Genomic DNA, 26213 nt, shown 5'->3' with positions numbered 1-26213 from the left:
CCTATGATACACATTTATATCAGGGAGTATGTCTATCAAAGTATTGCTGGTGGAACAGTTTTAAAGTACAAAATTCTTATACTATGATCCTTAAAGCTCACTACCATGGCAAATAGTTAAAAATGTGATTTGATATTATAAACACAGCTGAACCATAAGCAGACCTCTAATGATTTGCACAAACAGGGTTCCAAGACCATCAGCCTTAGGGTCCATGCATTATTAAAGATGTATAGAACATTGGATCAAGCACAGTAGAGTAGCAATAATTATTCTACACTGCCTTGAGACGTGATACTCGAGCTGTTTGACAGTGGTTGTTGCCGAGCTAAAAAAGGAACTTCCACCACCCTACCAATGGTGTTTTCCCCAACAATTACAGTGTCTCCATTGGAAGCAGCTCGCTTCTTGATGTAGCCAAGACCGAAATGCTCCAACCCTTTTCTTCCTGGTGTATAGCTTGTCAGCTTTCCCACCTACAGAAAATTTCTTGTTATGGATCGAAGTGTATATATATTCAACCTAAAACATGGTCATGCAGATGTGAAGGGGACAAAAATCTATAGTGACAGTTTCATTGATTAATGAAAATGAAACAAAAAAAAAAAAAAATTGTTCAAACAATAAAAACTCTCGTGGAAGTGTGGAAAAATAAAATAATACAACTTGTTAAAAAAAAAGGCTTCCCATGAGGAACAAATGACGCTAAAAGAGTAATCCTTGAAGAGATGAGAAATCGAATACCATTGAGATGCTTTCAACTTAGCTAGCTCAAACCAATCAAGCCAAACCCTTCCCTTATATTAAAAAATTCTTTGGTTTTTTTCATATACTACATTTTCAATTGAAGCACTGGTGAAACGGGAGAAATTTTGGTTACAGTTCTTCAAAGTTTCATATTCAGGGAGAGATGCTTAGTATTCTATGTAAGCTCTCGAGAAGGTTCAAATCCTATAGGCCCGTTTTGGTAACGTTTTTATTTCTTGTTTCTCTTTGTTCATTTTCAACTTTGAGAAATATAAGCGTTTGGTAATTGTTCTTATTTCTCATTTTTAAGAAATGTTTTTTAATTGGGTAGAAATTTTGGAAATAACAAAGTAAACTTTCCTTTTGTACTTCTCATATCCAGTTTTTTCTAAAACATAAATAAAAGTATTATTTTATCATTTTTTAATTATAAAATGCATAATAAATATAGCAAAAAAATTGAATATTTAATTTAAAAAATAGTTTCCATATAAAAATTTTACTTTTTTTCTTCAATTTCAAATTTGAAAGATGAGAAACAAGGAATGTTACCAAATATGTTTTATTTCTTTTTTCAATAAAAAAGAAAAAAAAAAGAAATAAGAAACTGTTTTGATAACTGTTTCGTTTTTTATTTATTAAAAATAAGGAAACGAGAAATAAGAAACATTAAATGCAAAACACGAAACAAAAATATTACCAAACGGACTATATATAATCAGTTTCTTGAGAAAGGAAAGAGAGGCTCATGATTAGAGGCATTTTTGACAAAACGTTTAAATTTTCCACATAAATTAAAAAGTGAAATAAATCAGCTTACCCTTTTTCCGTCAATGGTTATTGAGCTGCCTGGTTCCACTGAATCTGATAGCTGAAGTCCCCATAATCTCTGTTTTACTCCATCATATGTTATTAGTCTAGATATTGTCTCTTGTCCCTTGTAACAACCTATACAGATTAAAAATCAAGTACCCAATCCATCGTGGATCTACAATGAAAACTTATGGCAAGAATGAGTACCCTTGTTGAGAGAAATTGAATTCCAAAGACCAGCTTCGAGTACATTGAACTCATCGGTAAGCTCTTTCTGAGGAGTTGGCATTCCTGCAAAACTAACATAGGTCATCGAGCCATCCAAGAATCCACAGAATAACAGCATTAAAAAATACGTTCTTATTGAAATCATTTTAGCTTCATCAACCATGAGCAGTTCAAGACTATAGTATGAATTTCTAAATATTCAATGGAATTGTTGACAATTTAGACTTTTTTACACATTATTCATAACTTCAATGTTATGATAATATGTAAAACTGCTTTTCTTAGTGATACACGCGAAAAAAGAGAGAAAATTCTATGCAATAAGACTAATTATTAGAAGTTCAATGATATTTATCTATCATTTTAAAACTGTCAAACAAAATATAATATAATCCAGAATATTGTTACAACAATACTTACCCACAGTTTGAGTTCCTACTAACACAGTCTATCTCTATTGCAATTAATAGATAAGCGGATCTTACTAAACTTTTGAGCTACTAAAATAAACTACATTAGAAACTGGAAAATCATTAGAAGCTCTTACTCACTAGGTAGTGTACGCAAGTATTGTTCAATGTAAAATATATGAAAGATAATTAACAAAAATCATACTAGCACTCAAGTTCAACTAGATTAACAAGTCAGGATGCTTCTTTAGTTGCAACTAAAACTATTTTGGAAAATGTGGAAGCATTATTTCTATAAATAATAATAATTGCAAAACGTAAATCATAATAGCACTCAAGTTCAACCTAATAGTTAATGTGATCCTTCATGAAAAAAAGTTTGCAAGTCATGAGACGTAGATTCCACTCTTAACTGCATCCATCGTAAAGGATCAATATGATCACAAGGCATTAAAATTCCAAGTGCATTAAACAATAACGGACCAGCACACCAAAGAAGCAGAAAAAGGTTGAGAGATGTACACCTTGAAATATCCTCAGCTTTTCCCATGCCTCTGAGCCCATTGGAACAGCACCTAGAGAAACTAGAGTTTTCCATACTGGTCCAGCCACAGCAGGTGATACCAACAGTGAAAAACCTTCTTCAGAAATGACGTTTCCCACCCCCACGGTTATTGGCATACCATTAACCTGCATAATAAGAGTCCAAATCTCAATGATATTCCTAATAACATCTGTCTTCTGTATATTACTAAGGAATAAAATATTAGTCAACAAATCCTAAGAATTTTTGACTTATACTACTACCTTTCATGCTGGATCTCTGAACATCTTTTCACCTCCTCTTTTTTCTTAATAATATGCTGAACCTTTTCCATTGAAAAGTTCTATAACATTTGACTCAAGTAAATAAAATGTAAATGTGGTCACGTGTAAACTGGATTATATATTCTATTAATATCAATTATCAGGTATAGGTTTTTCAAGAAAGAGTAAAAAAAACAAAGGAAAAATAAAACAGATCACTTAGAACACTTACTTTGAGTAAATAACTACAAAGTGCGAACTCTTCAAAGAGGGGAAAAAAAAGAAAAAAGAACAAAGAAAATGATTATTTTCCATTTCCATAAATAGAAGCAATTCCAGAGATGGGTTTGAACTTTGAAGATATTCTAGGAATAAAAAAGATTCAAGTTGTTTGCAGATCTATGGGGGTGGAAAATTGATCACTTTTTCTCCTTGGCCTATTTTGCAGTATAGATGGATTTTCCTTTTTTTTTTTTTTTTTGAAACGTTTTAATGTCCTAATAATAAGGAGGGATATAATCTTGCACCTTCTGTTGTCTACGATTAATGTATTTTTAATAGAATTGGTATCTATCTGATACAGGATGCTCTAAGCAATATAATAGGTGAAGACATGAACAGTCCAGGAGGAAATTTCTTACTCTAAACTGGTTAAAGGTAAGTTTCAAGGCATACAAATAGACATCATAAAAAGAGACTCTTCAATACCATTGGGGTGAAATCTACAAATGCAAACACAATACACTCACGATCTATGTATAATCAAACAAACTATCCTAATTAAGAAACACTTGAGAGAAGAAATTGCAACTTTTTGATTTTGCTTTGAGAACCTCCTAACCTTTATGAAGTCCAGAACAAACCTTTTAATATTTAAAAAAATGATTAGTGCCAGGCATAGAAAGCTCAATTAGATAACAAAAGCTTACACTAAAGTGCTGATGTGTTCCATATGGTTCTCCCGCAATATCACCAAGGTTCAAAGCCTCCATGATCTGCTTGCATTTGAGGGTTAAAGCAATTAGTGCATGAAAACCAGAAATATGAAATAAAGATGATATTGCTTGTACTTGAGAACTGCATAGTGCTCTTTTACTTGGTTGCTTTTAGGTCCCACCAACACTAACAAGGATGTATGCTTGGTAATATCTTGAATCTCTACCTTGTCCGCCAAAAAGATGTACCTAGTCAAAAGTTCTTTTATTAAGTTATGAACAATGCATGGTATATCTGGAGAACACATGTACATACATAAATCATATATACACATCTAAATAATGGAAAGGCCAAGCAGCACACCCATCAGAATAAGCAGAAAAATTATGTTGTTTTCCTATCTTGAGTTTGATATATGGACCAAATCAATTTCTGAGTTCCAAGGAATAATCTGCAAAATCAAGATGAATAGCAGCCCTTTACCCATGTATGATCAGTATTCAGTCTATGTTTATCTAATCTGCAAAAGTAGGAGATGGAAAAGGTTTAATTTGTCAACAGGTGGAAAGATGGCTTTATGCAATGCAGTGTTAGCCAATCTTCCAGTTTATTGTTATTAATATTATTATTATTATTTTGATAAGAATCCAATCTTCCAGTTTATTATACATCTGTCTTTAATTGGCTAGAATTCTGTCGTAAAAGCCATGATGTTAAAAACATATCGCATTTAATTGGCTAGAATTCTGTGGTTAATCCATTGGAGGATGTTGGGTTTGGAATTGGAAACTAGAGGAAGAGTTATGAAGATCTTCTAATCAAATGGCTTTGGAGAGTTCCAAATGAAACCAATGAATTGTAACTATTTTTATAATTTTTCATTTTATCAATAAAAATTTATATTTCCTTGACCAAAAAAAAAAAAAAAAAAAAGCGAGTGAGAGAGAATTGTGGAATAAAGTGGTCGCTAGTGTGTCCATGAAAGAGGTTTCCTGGTGATGTAAAAAAATGAAGAAACATGGAAGCTGTAGAAGCCCTTGGTGAAACGTGTTAAAGTTAAAAAACATTTATGATAAGTTTTCCTTTGATCAAGGTAGGCAGTGGTGAGAAATTCTTTCTAGAAAGACTCTTGGATTTTTCCTTCAATTTTTTGTTCGATAAAAAACCCTTGGATTGGAAACCAGCCTTTTCCTCTTCGTTTTCCAAGCATTTTTCAATTGTCGAATCAAAAGGTTGGTAGCAATAAGTTCTTTATGCTCTTAGAGAGTTAATGTGTGATGGTTGTGATGGTTTCTTTTAATCTTTGATGTTTGTTGGGCAAGTTTGGGTAACATTTAACATTTTATCTTCTTATCAGTCAGAAGGTTCGGGAAAAGCAAAAGTTTTATGGTCCCATTGTGAAATCTGTTGTTTAGGGAATTGGTTTGAAAAAAATTAGAGGCTTTCAAAAATAAAAGTGTTCCTTGGATGGAAATCTTGGGTTTGATAAAGACTCTTTGGGCTTCTTGGAGTGGTCTCTCTGAAGCTTTTCCCAATCACTCACCTTTTGAGATTAATTTTCACTGGGAGGCCTTTTTGTAATTTTGGTTTGTATGTAATTTTTAGTTTCAGCTTCGCTGTCTTGTAGTTGGTAGATACTACTCTCAAGTTATCATTCTCACGCAAGGCTACTATCAAAATAACAGAACGGGTTCAAGAAAAAGATAGCACAAAACCCACGAGGGGACAATTAAAAAATTACAAGAGAACCTACTTGTTGAGCATTCGAATTATGCTTTCGCGAGTCACTGGCGAGACAATTAATGTGATGGCATTTTTCTGTTAACATGATGTATAACAAATGAATTTTAAAATAAAATTGAACAAGTTATGAGACAAGAAACCATGGAGCAATACACGATGACAGTATTACCATACCATGATCCATGCTTGAGCAATATCAATTGTCCGAGCCGTGGGTGTAACAAATGCAGTACTGCATCCCTGAAGTTAACAAAAAAGCCCATAGAAATATCAATCTTTTGTTAATTTAATTCCATTCAGAAAGAACTTAAATATAACCAAACATGATTAGAATATGATATGATGGTGTGCCTATTCGGAACTTACTTGTCCTTGACGTAGACTTTCAAAATTAGCTGTGCTTTGGTTATGAAGAAACTGATAACGATCTTCCCCACTAACTTCATGTACGTTAATGCATCATTTTCATAAGAAAAAGAAAATGGTTGCAAAAGCACTAAATACTATAGCATTCTAGATTTGTGGTAAAATCTCAAACACCGATTAATAAGGATAATGAGTTCAGTGCAGAAGATGACAAATAATGATGAGATAAAAACTAAATTAGCAAGTTAAGGTGCTTTCATGTCTGGTGGACAAATCCTCGATGAAGTCTTGATTGTAAAGGAAATCCAGAGAGGATTTTAAGGCTAGGAAAGAGGAAGATGTCACCTTAAAGGCGTGTGATCATATAGATCGTGGGCTTTTGGACAAGATCTATTGGAGGACAAGTTTCAAGTATGAATGGACAACTTTGGTTGAAAAAAGATTTCAGCAAATTTGTGTTGGACTTTGTGGAGCCTAATCACCAAGGCGACTCAGTTTGAGACTTGTTTAAAAATTGATGTGAAGCCCAAATTGAAACCCAAGAGAAAGGAAGTTAGGTATATTGCTACAACAATGTCACAGCAATGCTGCAGCTTTAATAGTAGGCTGCCAGATCGCACAGTACCTAGGCGACCAAACCCAACGCCATGCACTACCCTCCCTAGAGCATTGTGGCACCCACCTTAGGTGAGCACTTGAGTTCAGAGGGTCATTGAGTGTGTTACCAGCACCATGGTGCCACCGCCGACACGATTTCTTTTGTAAACTACCAGCCAGAGTCCTCTCTAGTAGTTCCCTATATATATGGCCTTATGTATGAGGTCACAAAAGAAGAATGAAGAAGGGAAAAGGAGAGAGAAATGAGGAAACCATGTAGATTTTTTGAAGCTAGGAAACACGGACACACATTTTTGGGCGAAGTATCTGTGTCGGACACGTGTCCGACACGGATACGCCCGGACATGTGCCAGACACGTATCAGACACGCATTTTGGCGTGTCTGATTTTTTTTTTTTTTTTAAATCGGACACGGCTGGACATGGTATGGACACGGGATGGACACAGGATGACAGTTTTGTGGGTTTTCTGAGCCCAAATAAGAAGGTCCAATGCCCATTAGTAATTAAAAAAAAACAAATAAATGATAAATAAACTAATATCCACCCACGAAAATGAAACACACCACCCACTCCACGAAGCCGACGCCGCTGCCACTGACGCCGACGCCCGCTTGCCCTTGCCGCTGCCGACGACGCAACTCTGCCCTCTGTTTTTCTTTTTTGCTTCTTAGGTAAACTCTAATAACCTAACTTTTTTATTTTTCAACCCTCTGTTTTTCTTTCATTTTCATATACTAAAAACAATTCTCATTTTTTAAACTGCTTTTTGAATTTTGACCATTTTATTTCACTAAATTTAAACTTTATTTTTCTTAGTACCTGCGTTTTGTTTCTGTCCCTTTCTTTTTTTTTTTACAAGGACTTGGTCTCTGTAAAAAAATATTAAAAAACTTTTACAAGGACTTTTTTAATAATATTTTTTGTGTTAAATTTACATATATCCTAAAAAAAATTAAAAAAAAAACGTATCCCAACGTGTCCGTGTCCGTGTCCCGTATCCGTGTCCGTGCTTCTTAGTTTTGAAGAAAACCCAACCTTAAAAATGAAAAAATACAAAAGGGCATATGCAAATAAAAAAACAAAAATAAATAAAATAACAAAAGAGAACCAAACTAAAAGAATGGGCTCTCTGTAGATTATTAAAGCTAAAAGAGATTTTAAAAAGAACAAGTATAAATAAAAGAATATTTTTAGACTCGCCTATATATGGTTTCTCTTTTAAGTGAAATTCAAGGCAAATATGGTGTTCACAGATTTATCCATACTTTCTACCCAGCGTCTCCCTCCCGTTCTCTCATTTAATCAGATGCTAGCAATTATGATTCTTGAATTCACTCCAAGTTTTCATTTTCCTTCATGAGTGCTATAGGAAATAGATGACATCAACAATCAAGGTTTCTAAAATCTTTAATAAGACGATTGAAAATTTACCCAATATATATGGATGGTCTCAAATTTATGTTTTTTTTTTTTTTGTTAACCAGAGTTTGGAGAGGTTCACTCCTTGCACCATGTATATGGCGCACCGGCACTAATACTTAAAGAGGCTTTGTTCACCCTGAGGTTAGCTCGGAGGGACCACAAGGATTTTAAATTATTAAAATTTTCACTAAGTGGTTGAACCTAAAACCTTGGAGGGCATTTCCAAACATCCCAACTTGGGATGAAAAACAACTTCACTTGTTTTAACAACTTCCTATTCTCTACCCAAAATATATTTTCATTTATCCCACACTCAATTATAATATCTTCATGTCTTCAGAAAATTCTTTTCCTTTAAGAATATGAGGTCATTTTATAAACTATGGATCATCGAAATCATGGTAATTAAAAGAAGATTAGCAAGGACATATACAAATAAATCATTTATTACTCTTTATAAACTAGAGTTTAAAAACAAAAATAGTAAACAAATGTTTGTGATTATATTATATTGTTAAGTTAAAATTATAAATAAAAAAAAATAAAAGAAGGAAAAGAATCATGGTCAATCACAAAATAATTATAGAACTTTTGGGAGAAAGTACACCGATGTAGAAAATCAAGCCGTAAATTAAGTTTTTTCCTTATTAGAATTTACATTATGCCTCTGTATATTCTGTAATTCTATTGTTTTCCTTATAGGTTTAGATTAATTCCTTATTTGTTGAAAGGTCTTCTTGTATATTTACCCCTAAATGGGTTGTAATGAGAATAAGAAAAATATAACCCTTCTCACAAAACTACATGGTATCAGAGCTAAAAAAACCCTAGAATCTGAAAAACCCTAGCCGCCAGAATCTGAAAAAAACCCTAGCCGTCGTTTCCGCTGCAGATCCCAGCCGCAGCTCTCGTCTCAGGCGCCGTCACAATCTGAAAAAAACCCTAGCCGTCGCTTCCGCTGCAGATCCCAATCGCAGCTCTCGTCTCAGGCACCGTCACCCCATCACAGATCTCGTCGCACGTCGCAGCTCCGGTCGTCGCACGTCGCAGCTCCAGTCGTCGCTCGTTGCAGCTTCGGTCTTTCGCAGAAGCCCGCCTCTCTGCTGCTGTGTCCGCCGCTGCCGCCGAGCTTTCCGCCGCCGCCGAGCTCGCTGCCGCCGCTACTACCCGTACTTTATTCCGAATCACAGCTCCTTACACCTTTTTTTTTGTAATGGCAGGTTCAAAATCACAAATTAACGTCTCATCCTTTTCCGAAAGCAACAATAATCCGATAACATGTCACAAACTCAATGGCCACAATTACCTTCAGTGGTCCCAATCAGTGATGATGTTCATGTATGGTCGTGGACGGAAAGACTATATCATCGGTAAAGTGGAATCACCCAAACCCGATGATTCAACATTTCGCAAATGGAGGGCTGAAAATAATCAAGTCATGAGCTGGTTAATAAATTCCATGACCACTGAAATTGGTGAGAATTTTCTCCTATTTTCTACTGCCAAAGAAATTTGGGATGCTGCTGAGGATACATTTTCCAATAAAGAAAACACTGCTGAGCTATTCCAGATAGAGACTACTCTCCAAGACATTAAACAAGGTGATTCAACGGTTACAGCGTACTACTCCAATTTATCTCGTTACTGGCAACAACTAGATTTATTTGAAACTCATGAATGGAAATGTTCCGATGATCGTATCCTCTTTCGAAAATTTGTGGAGACAAAAAGGATCTTCAAATTTTTGATGGGTCTGAATAAATCACTTGATGAAGTTCGTGGTCGCATTCTTGGTACTAAGCCATTACCGAGTCTTCGAGAAGTCTTCTTCGAAGTCCGTAGGGAGGAAAGTCGAAAGCAAGTCATGTTAGGACAAACCGAACATCCTCCTACTCAAAATGGATCTGCGCTCATTTCCCAACGAGATCATCCTAATGATCCAATCGCTCTTGCTGCTCGGGGGAATCTATATGGCGATAACCGCCAGCACAAAGGGCGACCATGGTGTGATCATTGTCATAAAGTGGGACATCTCAAAGAAACCTGTTGGAAATTACATGGAAAACCAGCGAACTGGAAGCCGAACACTACCAAATCAGAGCGAGAAACTCGAGGCAATGCTGTTGTCTCTGAAACTTCTAACCAACAACCACATACCAAAGAGTTGTTTTGGACATGCTACAACAACTATTGAACAGAACAACTCCACCAACAACAGTAAGTGGTTCTGGGAATGTACAACAAGGTAACCAAAATTCTCGTGCTCTCCACACTCAAACTCTTCCATCTGAATAGATAGTGGATTCAGGAGCATCGGATCATATGACAGGTGATAGATCCTTATTCTCATCATTTTCAATTTATACGGGTAACCTGTCTGTTCGAATTGCTAAAAGTACACCTGTTCAAGTCACTGGAATTGGGAGTATTCAGATATCAAGCTCCATAACTCTTGCATCAGTATTGTTTGTGCCCACATTAGAGTATAATCTATTGTCTGTGAGTAAGTTGAATCAAGACTTGAACTGCGAAACTAAATTCCTTGCAAATTCTTGTATTTTTCAGGACTTGGGATCGGGGAAGATGATTGGCAATGCTGAATTATGTGCGGGATTGTATCTTCTTAAAGCAACGAGTCCTCCACCAACAAAGAAATGCAATGAACTTGCAGTTCAGTCTAATCGTGAGTCTGCTTATGTTTCTGAGTCCTTAAATCATAAAGATAATCTTGTCATGATGTTGCACTATCGTTTTGGTCATCCCAACTTTGTTTATCTTGAACGATTGTTTCCTTCTTTATTTCTCAATAAAAAGAGTCAATTTTTCAAGTGTGAGATTTGTCAACTCTCCAAACATACTCGTGCTTGTTATTCACCTCACATTTATCTTCCATCTCAGCCTTTCTCCCTTATCCATGGAGATATTTGGGGACCTTCAAGGATAAAAAATATCAATGGGGCACGTTGGTTTCTTCTCTTTGTTGATGATCACACACGTTTGAGTTGGACATTCCTTATGAAAGAAAAATCTGAAACAAGCCACTTATTCACCATTTTCCATAAAATGATCCAAACTCAGTTTCAAGTCAATATAAAAATACTTAAAACTGATAATGCTCGTGATTTCTTCAACTCTACCCTTGGTCCATATCTTCAATCTCATGGTATTGTTCACCAAAGCTCTTGTGTTGACACACCTCAACAAAATGGTGTTGTTGAACGCAAAAATCGTCATCTTCTCGATGTAGCCCGTTCTCTCATGCTCACATCCCATGTTCCAAAATCTTTATGGGGTGAAGCTGTCCTAACTGCTACCTATCTTATAAACTGTTTGCCATCCCGCATTCTCAAATTCAACACACCCTTACAAAGTTTACTCTCAATTTATCCTACATCCCATCTTGTGTCTCCATTACCATTAAAAATATTTGGGTGCACTGCGTTTGTTCATATATATCCTCAGCATCGTAGTAAGCTTGATGCACGATCCATAAAATGTATCTTTCTTGGATACTCGCCAAATAAGAAAGGATACAAGTGTTATCATCCTCCCACTCAACAATTCTTTCATACCATGGATGTCGCCTTCTTTGAAAATCAACCATATTATCCCAATTCTGTCCTTCAGGGGGAGAATTTTGTTCTTGAATCACAAAATTGGGATTGCATTCCTGACTTCTCTTTAAACCCATCCTTTGAGAGTTCTCTTGTACCCTCTTCTGATTCTGAGCCAATTCCATTCTCTGAGAGTTCACCTGTACCTCATTCTGAGCCAACTCACGTATCTCCCTCTGAGGCTGAACTGCAAGTTTATTCGCGACAAACAAGACAACCTGAGAGAAACGAAATACAGCCTACACAAGTTCAGCAAAGCCAAGATCTAAACCAAAATCTCAATGTCCCTGAAATAGCACACGAGACATCAGGAGATGATAGACCCATTGCTGTCAGGAAAGGTATTCGCTCATGTACCCAACATCCCATACGGTATCACTTGTCTTACACTAATCTGTCGCCGTATTTTAGAGCTTTTGTGACTTCACTAGATCAGGTTCAAACTCCCAACACAGTTCAAGAAGCCTTGCAGAAACCTGAATGGAAGGCTGCTACTCTAGAAGAATTGCAGGCTTTGGAAAAAAATGGGACATGGATCCTTACAGACTTACCTCCAGGTAAGCGCACGGTTGAATGTAAATGGATTTTCTCAACCAAACACAAACCAGATGGCAGTATAGAACGATTCAAAGCTCGCCTGGTGGCTAAAGGCTTCACCCAAGCTTATGGGATTGACTATCAGGAAACTTTTGCTCCAGTTGCCAAACTAAACACTATTCGGGTACTTCTCTCCATTGCAACAAATCTAGATTGGCCATTGTTTCAACTTGATGTGAAGAATGCATTCCTAAATGGTGATTTAGTAGAGGAAGTGTACATGGACATACCTCCTGGATTTAAGGACAGATATACTAAGGGAAAGGTATGTAAACTCAGGAAGTCTCTGTATGGACTAAAACAGTCACCTCGGGCCTGGTTTGAAAAATTTACAAATGTGTTGAAACAAGACGGCTATACTCAGTGTCAATCCGATCATACCCTATTTATCAAGCACTTCTCACCAAGTAAGATCACTGTATTAATAGTATATGTTGATGATATAATACTTACAGGAAATGTCTCTGAAGAAATGGTTCGTCTAAAGCAACTCCTCTCGAAGAAATTTGAGATCAAAGACTTGGGACACCAAAGGTATTTCTCAGGTATGGAAGTAGCAAGATCTAGTAAAGGGATTTCTGTCACTCAACGAAAGTACACGTTAGATCTCCTAATAGAGACCGGGATGAGTGGTTGTAAACCAATAGACACTCCTATGGATGCAATTCAAAACTTGGAGTTAATCTTGAAGATGAACCAGTTGATCGAGGCAGATATCAACGCCTAGTTGGAAAACTAATATACTTAACTCATACGCGACCAGACATTAGTTTTGCTGTTAGTGTGGTAAGTCAATTTCTGAACAAACCTTCAAAGGAGCATATGGAAGCTGTGTATAGAATATTGAGATATCTCAAACACGATCCTGGAATTGTTCAGAAAAACCACAAACCGAGCTCTTGAAGTCTACACGGATGCAGATTGGGCTGGATCTCCTATTGACCGTAAGTCAACATCAGGATACTGTTCCTATGTATGGGGGAATCTAGTAACCTGGCGTAGTAAGAAACAACAAGTTGTAGCTCGAAGTAGTGCTGAAGCAGAGTTTCGATCATTAGCACATGGGATCTGTGAAGGACTTTGGTTGAAACGTCTTCTCACTGAACTCAAGGTGAAGACAGAAGGTACTATAGAGGTATTGTGTGACAATCAATCTGCCATAGCCATTGCAAGAAATCCAATACATCATGATCGGATGAAACATGTCGAAATAGATCGTCACTTCATCAGCGAGAAGATTGAGACAAATACTATCAATCTAAGATATGTATCTTCCCAACAACAAGCTACTGACATTTTAACTAAGGCATTGCATCGACCCAGCCTTAGTAGATTAATCTCAAAGCTTGGAATGACAAGCATATATCATCCAGCTTGAGGGGGAGTGTAGAAAATCAAGCCGTAAATTAAGTTTTTTCCTTATTAGAATTCACATTATGTCTCTGTATATTCTGTAATTCTATTGTTTTCCTTATAGGTTTAGATTAATTCCTTATTTGTTGAAAGGTCTTCTTGTATATTTACCCCTAAATGGGTTGTAATGAGAATAAGAAAAATATAACCCTTCTCACAAAACTACAAGAAGCAACCACAAATCTCTATTATTATATATAGGATGCTTTCAAGGATGGTGGCAAAACTTTTATAAGCAATCTATAAGATCAAACTCATAAAGAAGAGTACAATCACAAAATAATTAGACAATAAGATATAGCATACCCCTTAGTCGGCCAAAATGTGAGAGATCCACGACCTAAACATTAACAGCGTAATATGAATAACATGAATAACATCAACCCAGTTGCAAGATATATCAATGAAACTTATGAGTTAGAACTATGTCTAAGAGCAACCAGAATGAGATGAATCAAGTGTGTAAAACTTGCAACCAATTAAAACAATTTATCCGTGACATGAAGATTAAGTAATTGCAACAAGAAACTATTCAAATCCTAATCCCAGAAAAAATATCTCAAACAGTTCCCAAGACAAACCAATATGATCCAGATATTTTGATTTTCAAGTTAGACATTAGTAAGTAGTCTGCAAGTAGATGTACTTCAGCCTAAATAGTTCTTTGTAACATCCCCCATGTTTTTTATTTTAGTGTTAAAAAAATAAAAAATAAAAACTAAAAAATAATTCTTTCTTTTTTTTTTTTTTTGATAGGAAACAAAGTGATATATAAAGAAGAAAAAATAACAGTCTATAGGCCAGGGGATGAAAATTTTTACTTCTTGGATAAGAAGGCATACGGTCAACTTGTAAAAATAAAAGGCATATGGGTGCAGGATAGATGGGATCAGCCTCACTTTTTCTAATACTCTTTTCCTTGGCAAGGATAAAATTTAGAACTGTGGAACATGCTCTAGAAATGGTTCTCCTGTAGTTGAGTGTTAGACTTCATAAGCAATTTAGGATGTGTTTGGGAGTGATTTTGGCATTATCAAAATCATTTCCCTTCCCATTGATCATGTTTGACAAATTAAAATTTCGATTTTAAGAAAACTTAAAATCACTTTAAATTAATTTTTAAGGTATCACTTGGATGGTGATTTTGGAAAATCAATTCTACTTAAATCTCTTTTTTCAAAATCACTAATTCTACCATCACTTCCAAACACACCCTTATTTGTGTTGGAGAGTGACTCGTTTTGATGTGCAAGGTTGGGAATTTCTCTCCTTCTATAGCATACTCTAGAGTTTCAATTCAGGACAAATAAGACAACTTCTCCAACAAATTTCCTTTTCCAGCCGAACAACATCAGCCTCTGCCTTTCCTACCTGCTTTTGCAAGAGAATATTGAAGGACAAGTACTCTAAGAAATTAAAGGTCTTCTTCAGACTATTTAGCTGGGGAGTATCGGCAGTAGAGATATTGAAACTGGCATAGAATTTTAATTCTCTTTTCATGTCATCTTTACTTTTGTTTATCTTTTTCCTTTTCTTATCACTCCTTTGGGAGTTTGTATCTTTAAGATTTTTGGGTGTAGCAACTAGGGCAAAAGAAGAATTCATAAGGATGAACATAAAATTGTGTGAGGGAACTGGAGATAAGATAGGTTGTGTTTCTTCAAGGAACTTTTGCTAAAAGTTCTTTTGTCATTATTCAGCATCTTTCCTTCCACTTTCTATATTCCAACTTATTAATGAAATTTAATTTCTTATAAAAAAAATTTGTGTGATATGCATAAAGTTTTTGTTTATTGGCTTGTTCAGAAAGTCTAAACACCGTGGATAGAGTGGTACAAATGCCCAATGAAGAATCTTTGTCCTCACAGTGTGTTTTTGTGCCTTAATAGAATTGAAGACATAAGCCATTCGTTCTTTTAGTCCTTACAGCAAGAAGCTTTGGTATTCAGTTTTAAATGTAAATGGTCTTTTCGTGGGTCTTTCATCTTTCATTGGGAGAAAACGTGAAGCTTTGTATCTTGGAACTCTTTTCGAAGTAAGGACTGGCAAAATTTTGGTTTATTAAAGCAGATATTATGAAACTATGGTTGGAAGGAAATAGAGCTTCTAAAGAGTGGTAAGTTGTATTTTACATAGGAGATATATTATGAAGAGGACCCAGCCAAGGAACATCCTAGAGGCTGGGAGATGAAAGGCGAGCTACAAAGACATAGCATGAGAAGAACCAACAAAGAATGCATTCCAACGAAAAATAATTATGAGAAGAGTGATGAATATAATTACAAAAGAATGTAATATGGTTGGAATACCACCAAGAAGAAGTGTTTCATACACTTACAAAAATAATTCAAACAAATCTGACTTATCCTCAAAAAGTTTGTTGGTTCTTCTCCTTCCAGATGAGCCAAAAGAGCATTTCTCCGCACAATTCCATAAAATCCTAGCCTTTCCTTTAAACTCCGATCCCCAAGGGCTTCCAAAAGCCAGCCAAAACAAATTGATAAACCAAATTCTTCTATAATGAAGGGCCATCCTCTGTTAGCAAAGGGGCAATGTAGGAAGAGGTGGTCCAAAGTTTCCCCCTCTTATAACATAAGCAGCAGAGCGAAGGGGAAAGAACCCAGTTAGGAGACTTCCTTTGAACTTATCATGAGTGAGAGACTTCTGTAAGCAAGCAGCCACAAGAAAATTTTCACCTTTTTAGAAATCTTGAAGCTCCAAACCATATTAACTAACAGAGTTCACAATTTCGTCAATGAAGCAGAAAGCCTAAGAAAGCAGAATTAGAGGACAAGTTCCCTGAAGAATTAAGGGAACAGTGGACCTGGTATTTGATTGTAAAAGTTGCCAGTTCACATTGAATTTCATTTGAGATAAATATTTGAATATGAAAATTTGCAGAAGGAAGTGTTCTCTCTTCGGAAATCAAAGAGTCCAAAGAAAGTTGGTGCCTTATTATAGATTTTTCTCAATGATAATTTGAAGACGGCAAAAGTTCTTCAAAAGAAGCTCCCAATTCGGCTCTTTAACCCTCAATATATGCCTTATGTGCTGCCAACAGCAAAAGTCAATGCGATCTTGAAACTTCATTTGCTTCGTATTGTTGGTGTTCCTTATTTCAACTTTTCAATCTTCAATGGGTATTCTCGGCAGATGTTAAAAGTAATTTGATTCAGCATTCAGCTTCTCTATGGTTAGGTTCTGCGTCCTAAGGCCCATTTATTATGGGTTAATGTTGTCAAAGTCATTTTGCCAAAATTTTGGTTTGAGAATAACCAAAGGACAATTTTTTTTTTTTGAACAGGAAACGAACTTTTCATTGATAAATGAAAAGGAACATAAAATGTTCAAGGATACAAACTCCAAAGGAGTGAGAAAGATAAAAAAAAAATAAATAAAATAAATAAATAAATAAAAAAGTTGAAACAAAATAAATAAAATTACAAAGGAGAGCTAAAAGCATCCCAATTAGAATCAATCATGCTAGGTGAGTAATTGACAAAAAGATTGGAAAGAGCACACCATTGAGAAGCTTTGAATTTGGCAATGTGAAAACATTCCAACGGATGCCTTTTTATCCCTTTGAAGGTCCTTTGATTGCGCTCGAACCATAATTCATAAATAAGGGCTTTAAGACCGTTGACCCAAAGTAATGTAGCTCTAGGATTCATGTGTAGACCAAACAGCAACTGAAAAACCAAGTTCGAGACTGACTTGTCCATAACCCAAGGTAGATTGAAGATACCAAAAAAGGCAGACCAACAGGTTGCTGCAAATGGGCAGAAAAAGAAAGTGTGCAGCTGATTTTCGCTTGAGTTTACACAAAAAACACAAGCAGATGGCTGGAGAAACATATATGGTATCTCTTTCTGCATAATTTCAGCTGTATTGACCTTGCCAAACATAAGAATCCATGTAGGGACATTAACCTTCTTGGGGCTACCAAAATTCCAGAGCTTTGAGCAAAAATCTCGTGGTAATGCAGCAAAGGGAGCCTTAGAGTTACATAAGGAGCTGACAGAAAAAGTCCCATTTTTATTCAGATTCCAAGAAAGTTTGTCTTCATCATCATTTAACAAAACCAAATTCAGATTGTCCAATAATTCAATATATTCAGCAAATTCTCCATCTTTTAGCGACTTTCTAACTTCAATCCTCCAAGAAGACGTGGTTGAATCCCAAGCTTCATGAACCGAAAGGTAGGGGTTCGAGGAAACCCGAAACATAAGTGGAAACTTTTCCTTTAAACAAGACTTGCCCAACCACAAGTGATGCCAAAACAAAGTACGTTTGCCATTTTTTACTGATAATGAAGAGAATTTCTGTACCTTTTTCCACTGTTTTTGAATGTTGTTCCAAGGGCTACGACACCTCAAATTCTTCTTTTCCAGAGTGTTCCAATCAAAACAATATGTTTCATAAATGCTGGCCACAACCCGGCGCCATAGCGCAGAAGTTTCCACACTAAACCTCCAACCCCATTTCGCAAGAAGAGCATGGTTGCCAATGCCCAAGCCACCATTTGCACAAGGGCGAGAAGCTAAATCCCATCGAGCCAAATGCTTTAAAGACCCATTTGAACCATCTCCCCAAAAAAATTTTCTGATATACTTTTCAAATTGCTTGCTGATACGTCCAGGCATTTGAAAAAGCGATAAGTAATACAAAGGGATGCTACCCAACACCGCTTGGCACAAAGTCAGTCTACCTCCTCTAGATAATTGATATCGCTTCCATCTATCGAGTTTCTTTAGGATCTTGTCCTTAATAGGGAATCAAAAGGCTTCAAGCTTTGGATTTCCACCTAACGGAAGCCCCAAGTACATAATGGGCAGATGTTCAATTTTACAATTCCACTTTGCAGCAAACAACGCTACTTTTTGGGTATCAATATTAATTCCACATAATGATGATTTATCCCAATTTACTTTTAGGCCAGACAACCATTCAAATGCCTTAATAGTATCGAAAAGAATCTCCAACATATCATCATCATCCTTACAAAACAACAAAGTATCATCTGCAAACTGTAGATGAGAAACATGAACATGATTTCTGCCAACAATAAAACCTTCAAAAATACCCTTTTCATGTAGGCGATCCAACAAACTACTAAGCACATCACTGATTAAGAGAAAAAGGAAAGGAGAGAGAGGGTCTCCTTGCCTTAAACCTCTAGAAGCTGAGATTCTTCCTCTCGGTCTACCATTGATGAATACTGAAAATTTTGTCCCTCTAATGCAACCATTAATCCAGCTAATCCATTTCTCTCCAAACCCTTTCTTTCGAAGGACAGCATCAAGAAAATCTCAATCCACTCTATCAAAGGCTTTTTCTAAGTCAAGTTTTAACATCCAACCACTCTTCTTCTTGACTTTATAGAAATTTACAAGATCATTTACAATTAACACCAGATCAAGGATCTGTCTTCCTTCAATAAAAGCACTCTGGTTCGTAGAAATTGTGCTAGGGATCACCTTCTTGAGGCGCTCGGTGAGAACTTTGGCTATAATTTTATAAGTGGAGGTTGAAAGACTTATTGGTCTAAAGTCCTTTACCTTTTCCACTGAATCTTTCTTAGGAATAAGGCAAATGAAATTATCTTTAACACAAGCATTCAATTGGCCATTTCTAAAGAACTCAACAAAAAGTCGCATAAAATCCCCTTTCCAATGCTGCCAAAATTTGATGAAGAATTCAATGGTAAATCCGTCGGGCCCTGGCGCCTTATTTCTTCCCAAATTTTTTAGAGCAGACCAAACCTCAGCTTCCTCAAAATTCCTTTGTAACCAGCTACCGTCTTGACAAGAGATAGGCCTCCAAGAGATGTCTCTTGGAGTAAAACGTGAAATTCCTTCACTACAGTACAAGGCATCGAAAAAGCTGGAGATTTCCTTCTCAATTTCTTTTTGGTTAACAAGAGATACACCATTTCCATCCTTAATCTGAGAAATCCGGGCCTTCCTTTTGCGGGCAGCTAAGAATCTATGAAAAAAATTACTATTTTCATCCCCTGCCTTAAGCCAATGTACCTTACTTTTTTTGTATCAAGTTTTGCTCCTCCCTTACACACAAATTAAGTAAGAATAAAGTTTGGAGGCAAGAATAACCAAAGGACAATTGGAGGCAAGAATAAAGTTTGGCTTGAGCATTTCGATCATGCTAAGTTCAAGGCCTCCCAATGGTGGTTGCTTTTTTTTCTTTATTTTTTTAGTACAACAATTTGGGGATATGGGAAATCGAACTTCCGACCTCGAAGGAAGGAGTACATGCCAATTACCACTAAGCTATGCTCATGTTGACGAATGCTTTCTAAATTATTTGAGCAGTATCCATCTAGTATTATTTGTTCAAATTGGGATGCTTTGGAGAGCTGTAAAAGATTTGGGATCAAACAAATCTCTCGGTCCGGATGGATTCACGGCTAAATTCTATAAACAATCTTGGAACACCCTTAAGCCTGACATCATGAGAGTGTTCCAAGATTTTTTTAAGAATGGCATTACTAACGCAAGCCTCAACGAAACATATGTTTGTCTCATCTCAAAGAAGGTTGATGCTTGAAAGGTAGGAGATTTTCACCCATCAGTCTCATCTCTTGTCTTTACAAGATCATTGCTAGGGTTCTCTCCGAAAGATTCAAAGAACTCTTGCCCCACACCATTACCAAAGAACAATCTGCATTTGTGGCTGGAAGACAAATCCTCAATGCATCTCTTATAGCAAACGAATTATAATTATTGAGGAATGGGATAGGAAAAAGAGAAAGGGAGTGGTCATTAAGCTTGATATAGAAAAGGCTTTCGACTAAGTCGATTGGGATTTCCTCGATGAGATCCTTGCCGCCAAAGGATTTGGTAACACATGGAGAAGATGGATCCGGGGTTGTATCTCATCAGCAAATTTCTGTTGGGAAAAAATAATATAGATCAGTCGATCCTCCTGTAAGTTCTTCAAACAGGAACTATTTGATTTTCCCCTTCCACAGACTAAAAGTAGATAAGTAATAACAATAACAAAAGAATAAGAGATAGGGATAGAAAAGCTTAACACCACAGGGATTATATTGGTTCGCCCCTATCTTGGGACTACGTCCAGTCTTCTGCAAAAAAGCAGGTTCAACTATAGTTGAGAATATTACAATGGAGATCTCACCCAAGATATTATTATCTTACTTATAAGTACTCTAACAATGGCTACCTAGGATTACACAATTGAAAATATCCTCACTAAACCCACGAGATACAAACTCTTTTTTCATACACTGTCCACAACCACTCAAGTCTCTCTTATTTGGACACTGTACAAATGAAACCTTAACAAAATGGTTCTATTTATAAGAGGTCAAATATCCCAATCCTTATAGGAAAACAATATTGTAATCCTTATAAGACAATAATATCCTACTCCTTGTAGGAATTGGTAGTAGTGTTTGAAAATTCTTTTCCTCGTAGGACACGGGTCATCTGTTTTGGCTCCATTATCCCAACAATTTCTTCATTATCACCAATGGTCGTCCCCGGGGCAAAACTATCGCTTCTAGAGGTTTTCGACAAGGTGACCCCCTCTCCCCTTTTCTTTTTATCATGGTTGTTGATGTCTATAGCAGATTGATGACCCATGCAGCAAACAAAGACCTTATTAAAGGCCTTAACTTTGGTAACAACCCCCTTCGACGTCCAGGTTTACTTCTCTTTGGAAGATTAAAATTCCAAAGAAGATTAAGTTCTTTGGGTGGCAAGTCTTACTTGGAAAAGTCAATACCATGGATCGTATTAAGAGGATTTCCTCCTTTTTTCTGGGTGTTCTCTGTAGGAATGCCTCGAGAGGCCTCGTACACCTGTTGTGGACTTGCCAGTTTGCACAGGATTGTTGGCTTCAGTTCTTTAGATGTTTTGGAATGGCCTGGGTCCGCTCTAGGGAGTATAGGACGACGATGGAGGAAGTGTTGTTGTCTCCCCCTTTCGTGACAAAGGGTGTTTTTTGTGGCAGACTTGTTTTCTGGCTACTTTATGGGTAATAATAGACATTTTAGGGGGGTGGAGAGACCGATTGATTATGTTTGGGATCTCATTAGATTTAATACTTCGTTATAGGGTTCAGACACAAAGGCTTTTTGTAATTATCAGTTAGTTAGGCATCATTCTTTTTAACTGGAGCCCTTTTCTTTAGGGGGTTCCCTCTTTCAGGACTATCTTTTTGTATTCCCATCTTGTTCTTTTTGTATCTATTTTCATTATTCTCAATGAAATCGTTGTTTTTTATATAAAAAATAAAAATAAAAAATAAAAAACTTTGGTAACAACTCCTTGGCCATCCATCATTTACCGTTCGCGGATGACACCATTCTTTTCTCTCCATATGATGACTCCTCCCTCACCAACATTTTCAACATCATTAGGCTCTTTGAAGTTGCTTCCGAGTTGAACATAAATCACCTCAATCAGAAATTTTGGGGATAAATTTGGAAGAAGATGAATTGTCCACCCTTCAAACAAAATATGCTTGCAATAAAGGAAGCTGGCCGACTACTTACCTCAGATTACCCCTTCATGGAAAGCACCGGTCTCTTTCTTTTTGGGACCCTATGATCGACAAAATACATAAGCATCTTCTATCATGGAAAGGATCCTATCTCTCCAAAAGGTGGTAGACACACCCTAATCCAAGCCACCTTAACAAATCTCCCCATCTACTACCTTTCCCTCTTTCCATTGCCATCTAAAGTGGTTTACACTTTAAATATCATCATATCAAACTTTCTTTGAAAAAGCCGCAGGAAGAACAAAGGCCTTCATCTTGTCAAAAGAGCCATTACACAACTACCAATTCAAGGAGGCCTAGGGACTATTAATATGAGGCTAAAAAACAGATCCTCCTTGCAAAATGGAATTGGAGATATATCAAGGAGGACATAGCCCTTTGGAAGAATGTGATCGAGGCTAAATATGGCAAAGCCTCTTGGAACCATAGACCCATCTCTACATCACTCCCCTATGCTAAAAGTCCTTGGAAAGCCATTTTAAAGATGCAAAATCTGATTTTCGACCGGATGGCTTATAAAATCAGAGATGGCAAGAGTATTTCTTTTTGGAAGCACCCTTGGTTGAACGCCAGCCCCTGGAACACCCCCTCCTTTTGCATTGTCATCGAAAAAGGAGGCCCCATATCTGTTTTCTGGATGGAATCTTCATCTTGCTGGAATTTGGGTATTCGATGGAACCTTAAGGATGCAGAAATTATAGAATGAGTAGCTCTCAGTTTCCAGCTCTTGGAAGTTCATCTTTCTGCTGAAAGGGATGGTTTTTTCTGGAATTTGGAGGCAAATGGGTCTTTCTCCACATGCTCCCTCACTAAGGATCTCACTCACCACAACCAACCTTCTCGTACTAGTCTTCACAAAGCAATTTGGAAGGACCTTTGCCCTAAAAAAGTGAGTTTTTTTCTATGGGAACTTAGCCACCGCACCATCAACACAAATGACAACCTCCAAAGGAGCCTCCCCTAATGGCTTTATCTCCCCGATGGTGCACTATTTGCAAGGCCAGCTTGGAAACACAGCAACACCTCTTTACCACCTGCACCTTTGCTCCTGAATTTTGGAAGTCCATTCTCAACACCTTTGGATGGGCCACAGTTCTTCCTAATGATCCCCATTTGCTCCTTGAGACCACCATTGTCGGACACCCCTTCAAAAACGAAAAGGAAAAGCTTTGGTTGAACTTTGTGCAAGCTTTTCTTTGGAATATGTGGGGAGAAAGAAATCAGAGGACTTTCAACGATGACTCGCAACCTTTCGAGAGATTTTTTGATGCTATAGTTTATAAATTTGTCACTTGGTGTAAAAAATCGCCTATGTTTAATTACTATAGCTACACTTCCCTTTTGACTAATTGGAAGTGGTTTATGTAAACCCTTCATGGGCTTTGTAATTTCACATGTTTGTTCCTTCATCAAAAAAAAAAAAAAAAAAAAATTGGGATGCTTTTATTTTATCTCCTTGCATTCTCTATATCTTTATTTTCTTCTCTTTTCCACTCCTTTGGGAGTTTGTATCCTTGGACAATTTTGTTCCTCCTAATTATTTCATGAAAAGTTCTATCTGGTTCAAAAAGAGAAATATTTTAGTAGTTATATAATCTATTTCGATAATTGCTTCGAATTGGGAAGCATTCTTGTAATTCGAGGAGGTTGTTGATTTTATTTTGGGAGGTCTGTGACTGTGAGGATTGATGTGAGTGAGGGTTTACTATTGAAATTTTTGTAGCTTTTCACCATCCAAGTGAAAAGTTTCTATCTTTGTTTCTAAATATATAATAAAAATAAATAAATAAAATCTTATAAAAAAGTAAAATTATCTAACAGTAGAACCCTGAATGTGTAATTCCAGAGTAAATATGCAAGTAGCTGATTTTAAAGACAAACATGTAGCTATAGTTGCGACCACATGAATAATACATCTTAGATATAAGAGTCCAGGAGTCAACTTTCACCATGACAAGCAGCCCAAATAAATTTTCATGTTTCGTTTCATGAAGCAGCACGTAGAGTAATAATAACCCAACATCTATATCTCCCCTCATTGGTGCCCAAATTGCAGAAAAAGTTCTCGACTCCCAACATCATATTTTCAGCACCTGTAAGCTAGTCGTTACATTCTGGATTTTGATTCTCAATGCATTTTGATGGTACACAGTCCTCCCTATGGACCCAAATGCCCTCCTCCACTATACTTTGGTGGGTCACCCATTCAAGAAAGAAAATAAGCTCATTTGGATGAATTTTGTGAGAAATTTTCTTTTGGATCACTTGGCAAGAAAGGAATTATAGAATCTTACAATTTTTAAAGACAAGGAGCACTCATTTGATAGATTTCTTTGAAGATATAGTGTTACTTGTTATATATTGGTGTAAACGCTCTCCCCTTTTTCATCATTATAATTTTTTTATTATGTAACCCCTTTAGATGGAATTGTCATCCCTTGTAATTTCATCTCATCAATAAAATTGTTTCTTATCCAAACAAGAAAAGAAAAAAAATAATAAAAAAAGAAGTAATAATCCAACACGTCTATCTACTTGTAAAGGAGTATTAACTTTCAGCCGGCTCTAATGCCCCATGCATCTTTTTTCGGAGGTGACATAGGAGAGCTTCTAGATGGTCATCTTACTACTATTGCTACCATCTAGACTTCTACAGCACACTGTACTGCCTCTCATTCATCTATCCACCTTCTGACTTCACTCGGGTACTTGAGAATTAGAAGGCATATTGTAATGTGTAAAATTTACAACTAAGAACCTTTTTCATATATTTGAGAATATTACCAAAGTAGCACACTTAAAGGATGCATACAAACAGTGGTTGCTTTCAAAATGAAGATATAAACAGTTTCCAAACTAAACAAATCAAAAAGAAAAGAAGATGCCAGTAAGAAAAATGTTGAAAGACTACATACCGCGACCCCATTATTGGCTGCATCCAGTGCTTCATCATCGTTATGAAAAGTTTCAATTATCCCATCATCAGAAATCCTTGCACCCTCAATCTCCGCAGTCTCCTGCCCATTATATATACCTAACTTCAGAACATTACAAGTAATAATAACATTAAATTTGAAACTTGGCATATAATAAAATTGTTAGTAACAATACAGTCTTATACCACCGTCTGAAAAGGGAATGAGGGAGTAATAGTAATACAATACACGTTCTCACCGATTAAAATATCAGCACATCATATCAATTAACAGTAGTCGACTTTATTGGTACAACAGAACCAAATCAGTTTAGAGAAATTCAGCAAGAACACAAGAAAATTAACCATTAGTCTCATATTAATCAATTCCGGTAGTCTACCACTCTTGTCCAGTTTATAGCGAAGCAAACAGACCAACAAAACAAAGTGGAACATATGGAGAAGCAGAAGTTACAAGGAGGTCCTGATCGATCGGAGGAGGGGAGAGATCGAAAGGCAAAGCAGAGAAGAAAGTTGTGAGTCTGTTCGCTTTGGAATCGATCTTCTTGATGTTCCGAGCTCGAAATGCCGTAAACTGCAGGCGATGAGGTTGGGAGAAAGACGAAGCGGAAAGGCCCCAATGCCATGGACTAGAGATGAAGGCTCTGCTCGTAGAGGGAATCGTAGAATCTGAGAGGGATTGTCCATAGCTCCAGTAAGAAGCCATAGTTGCCTGAAATTGAACTTTGTGAAGCTCGCCGCTGGCTCTGATCCGAATATCTGCTCTGCTTCTGTGCTACACGAGCAATATCAGATTAGATTACCATTTTGCAAATTAAGGATAATTCTAGCCCCTCTAAGTTATTTTAAATATCATTTTGATCCCAAATTCTGAGTTTGTTGAATTTTTTATCCTTACAGAATTTAGAATATTCATTTTGATACGTTTGAAATTTGTTCCATTCTAGTTCAACGTCTTTAAAAAAAAATTTTCTTTACAATAAATGGAACAACACATTCAAACAAATGAGCTAGGTCA

At 36.6% G+C, this 26213-nt stretch overlaps 1 protein-coding gene across 5 annotated transcripts; it reads right to left on the bottom strand.

The window, feature by feature from the left end:
• Positions 1-113: 113 nt before the first annotated feature.
• LOC111025359 (putative transferase At1g60990, chloroplastic) lies at positions 114-26007 on the bottom strand. Of its 5 annotated transcripts, XM_088123187.1 has the most exons (13): positions 25650-26005; positions 25176-25277; positions 20768-20818; positions 14023-14056; positions 6051-6124; positions 5859-5924; positions 5695-5759; positions 4102-4189; positions 3935-4000; positions 2723-2888; positions 1768-1851; positions 1568-1695; positions 114-476 (listed from the first exon to the last, which is right to left on the bottom strand). In XM_088123187.1, exons 1-13 carry the CDS (start codon positions 25899-25901, stop codon positions 270-272), a joined length of 1383 nt encoding a protein of 460 aa, XP_087979313.1. In that variant the 5' UTR covers positions 25902-26005; the 3' UTR covers positions 114-269. The 5 variants fall into 5 exon arrangements, with proteins under 5 accessions (XP_087979313.1, XP_087979314.1, XP_022158902.2 ...); XM_088123188.1 differs by lacking the exon at positions 5695-5759 and having other exon boundaries at positions 6051-6120; positions 25650-26007; XM_022303210.2 differs by lacking the exon at positions 20768-20818 and having other exon boundaries at positions 25650-26004.
• Between the last annotated feature and the right edge of the window lie 206 nt (positions 26008-26213).

This window comes from Momordica charantia (assembly GCF_013281855.1).
Source record: "Momordica charantia cultivar OHB3-1 chromosome 4 unlocalized genomic scaffold, Mcharantia_2.0 BLBB01000004.1, whole genome shotgun sequence".
NCBI lineage: Eukaryota > Viridiplantae > Streptophyta > Magnoliopsida > Cucurbitales > Cucurbitaceae > Momordica > Momordica charantia.
Note: the sequence above shows the minus strand (reverse complement) of the source record. Positions and strands in the feature narration are given on the sequence as shown.

Coding starts and splice junctions, on each gene's coding strand:
- LOC111025359 (XM_088123187.1), bottom strand. CDS start 25,901: ATGGCTTCTTACTGGAGCTATGGACAATCCCTCTCAGATTCTACGATT. Junction 1,852..2,722: donor AAAGCTGAGGATATTTCAAG/GTGTACATCTCT, acceptor TTAGTTTTGCAG/GAATGCCAACTCCTCAGAAA. Junction 1,696..1,767: donor TTCAATTTCTCTCAACAAGG/GTACTCATTCTT, acceptor TAATCTGTATAG/GTTGTTACAAGGGACAAGAG.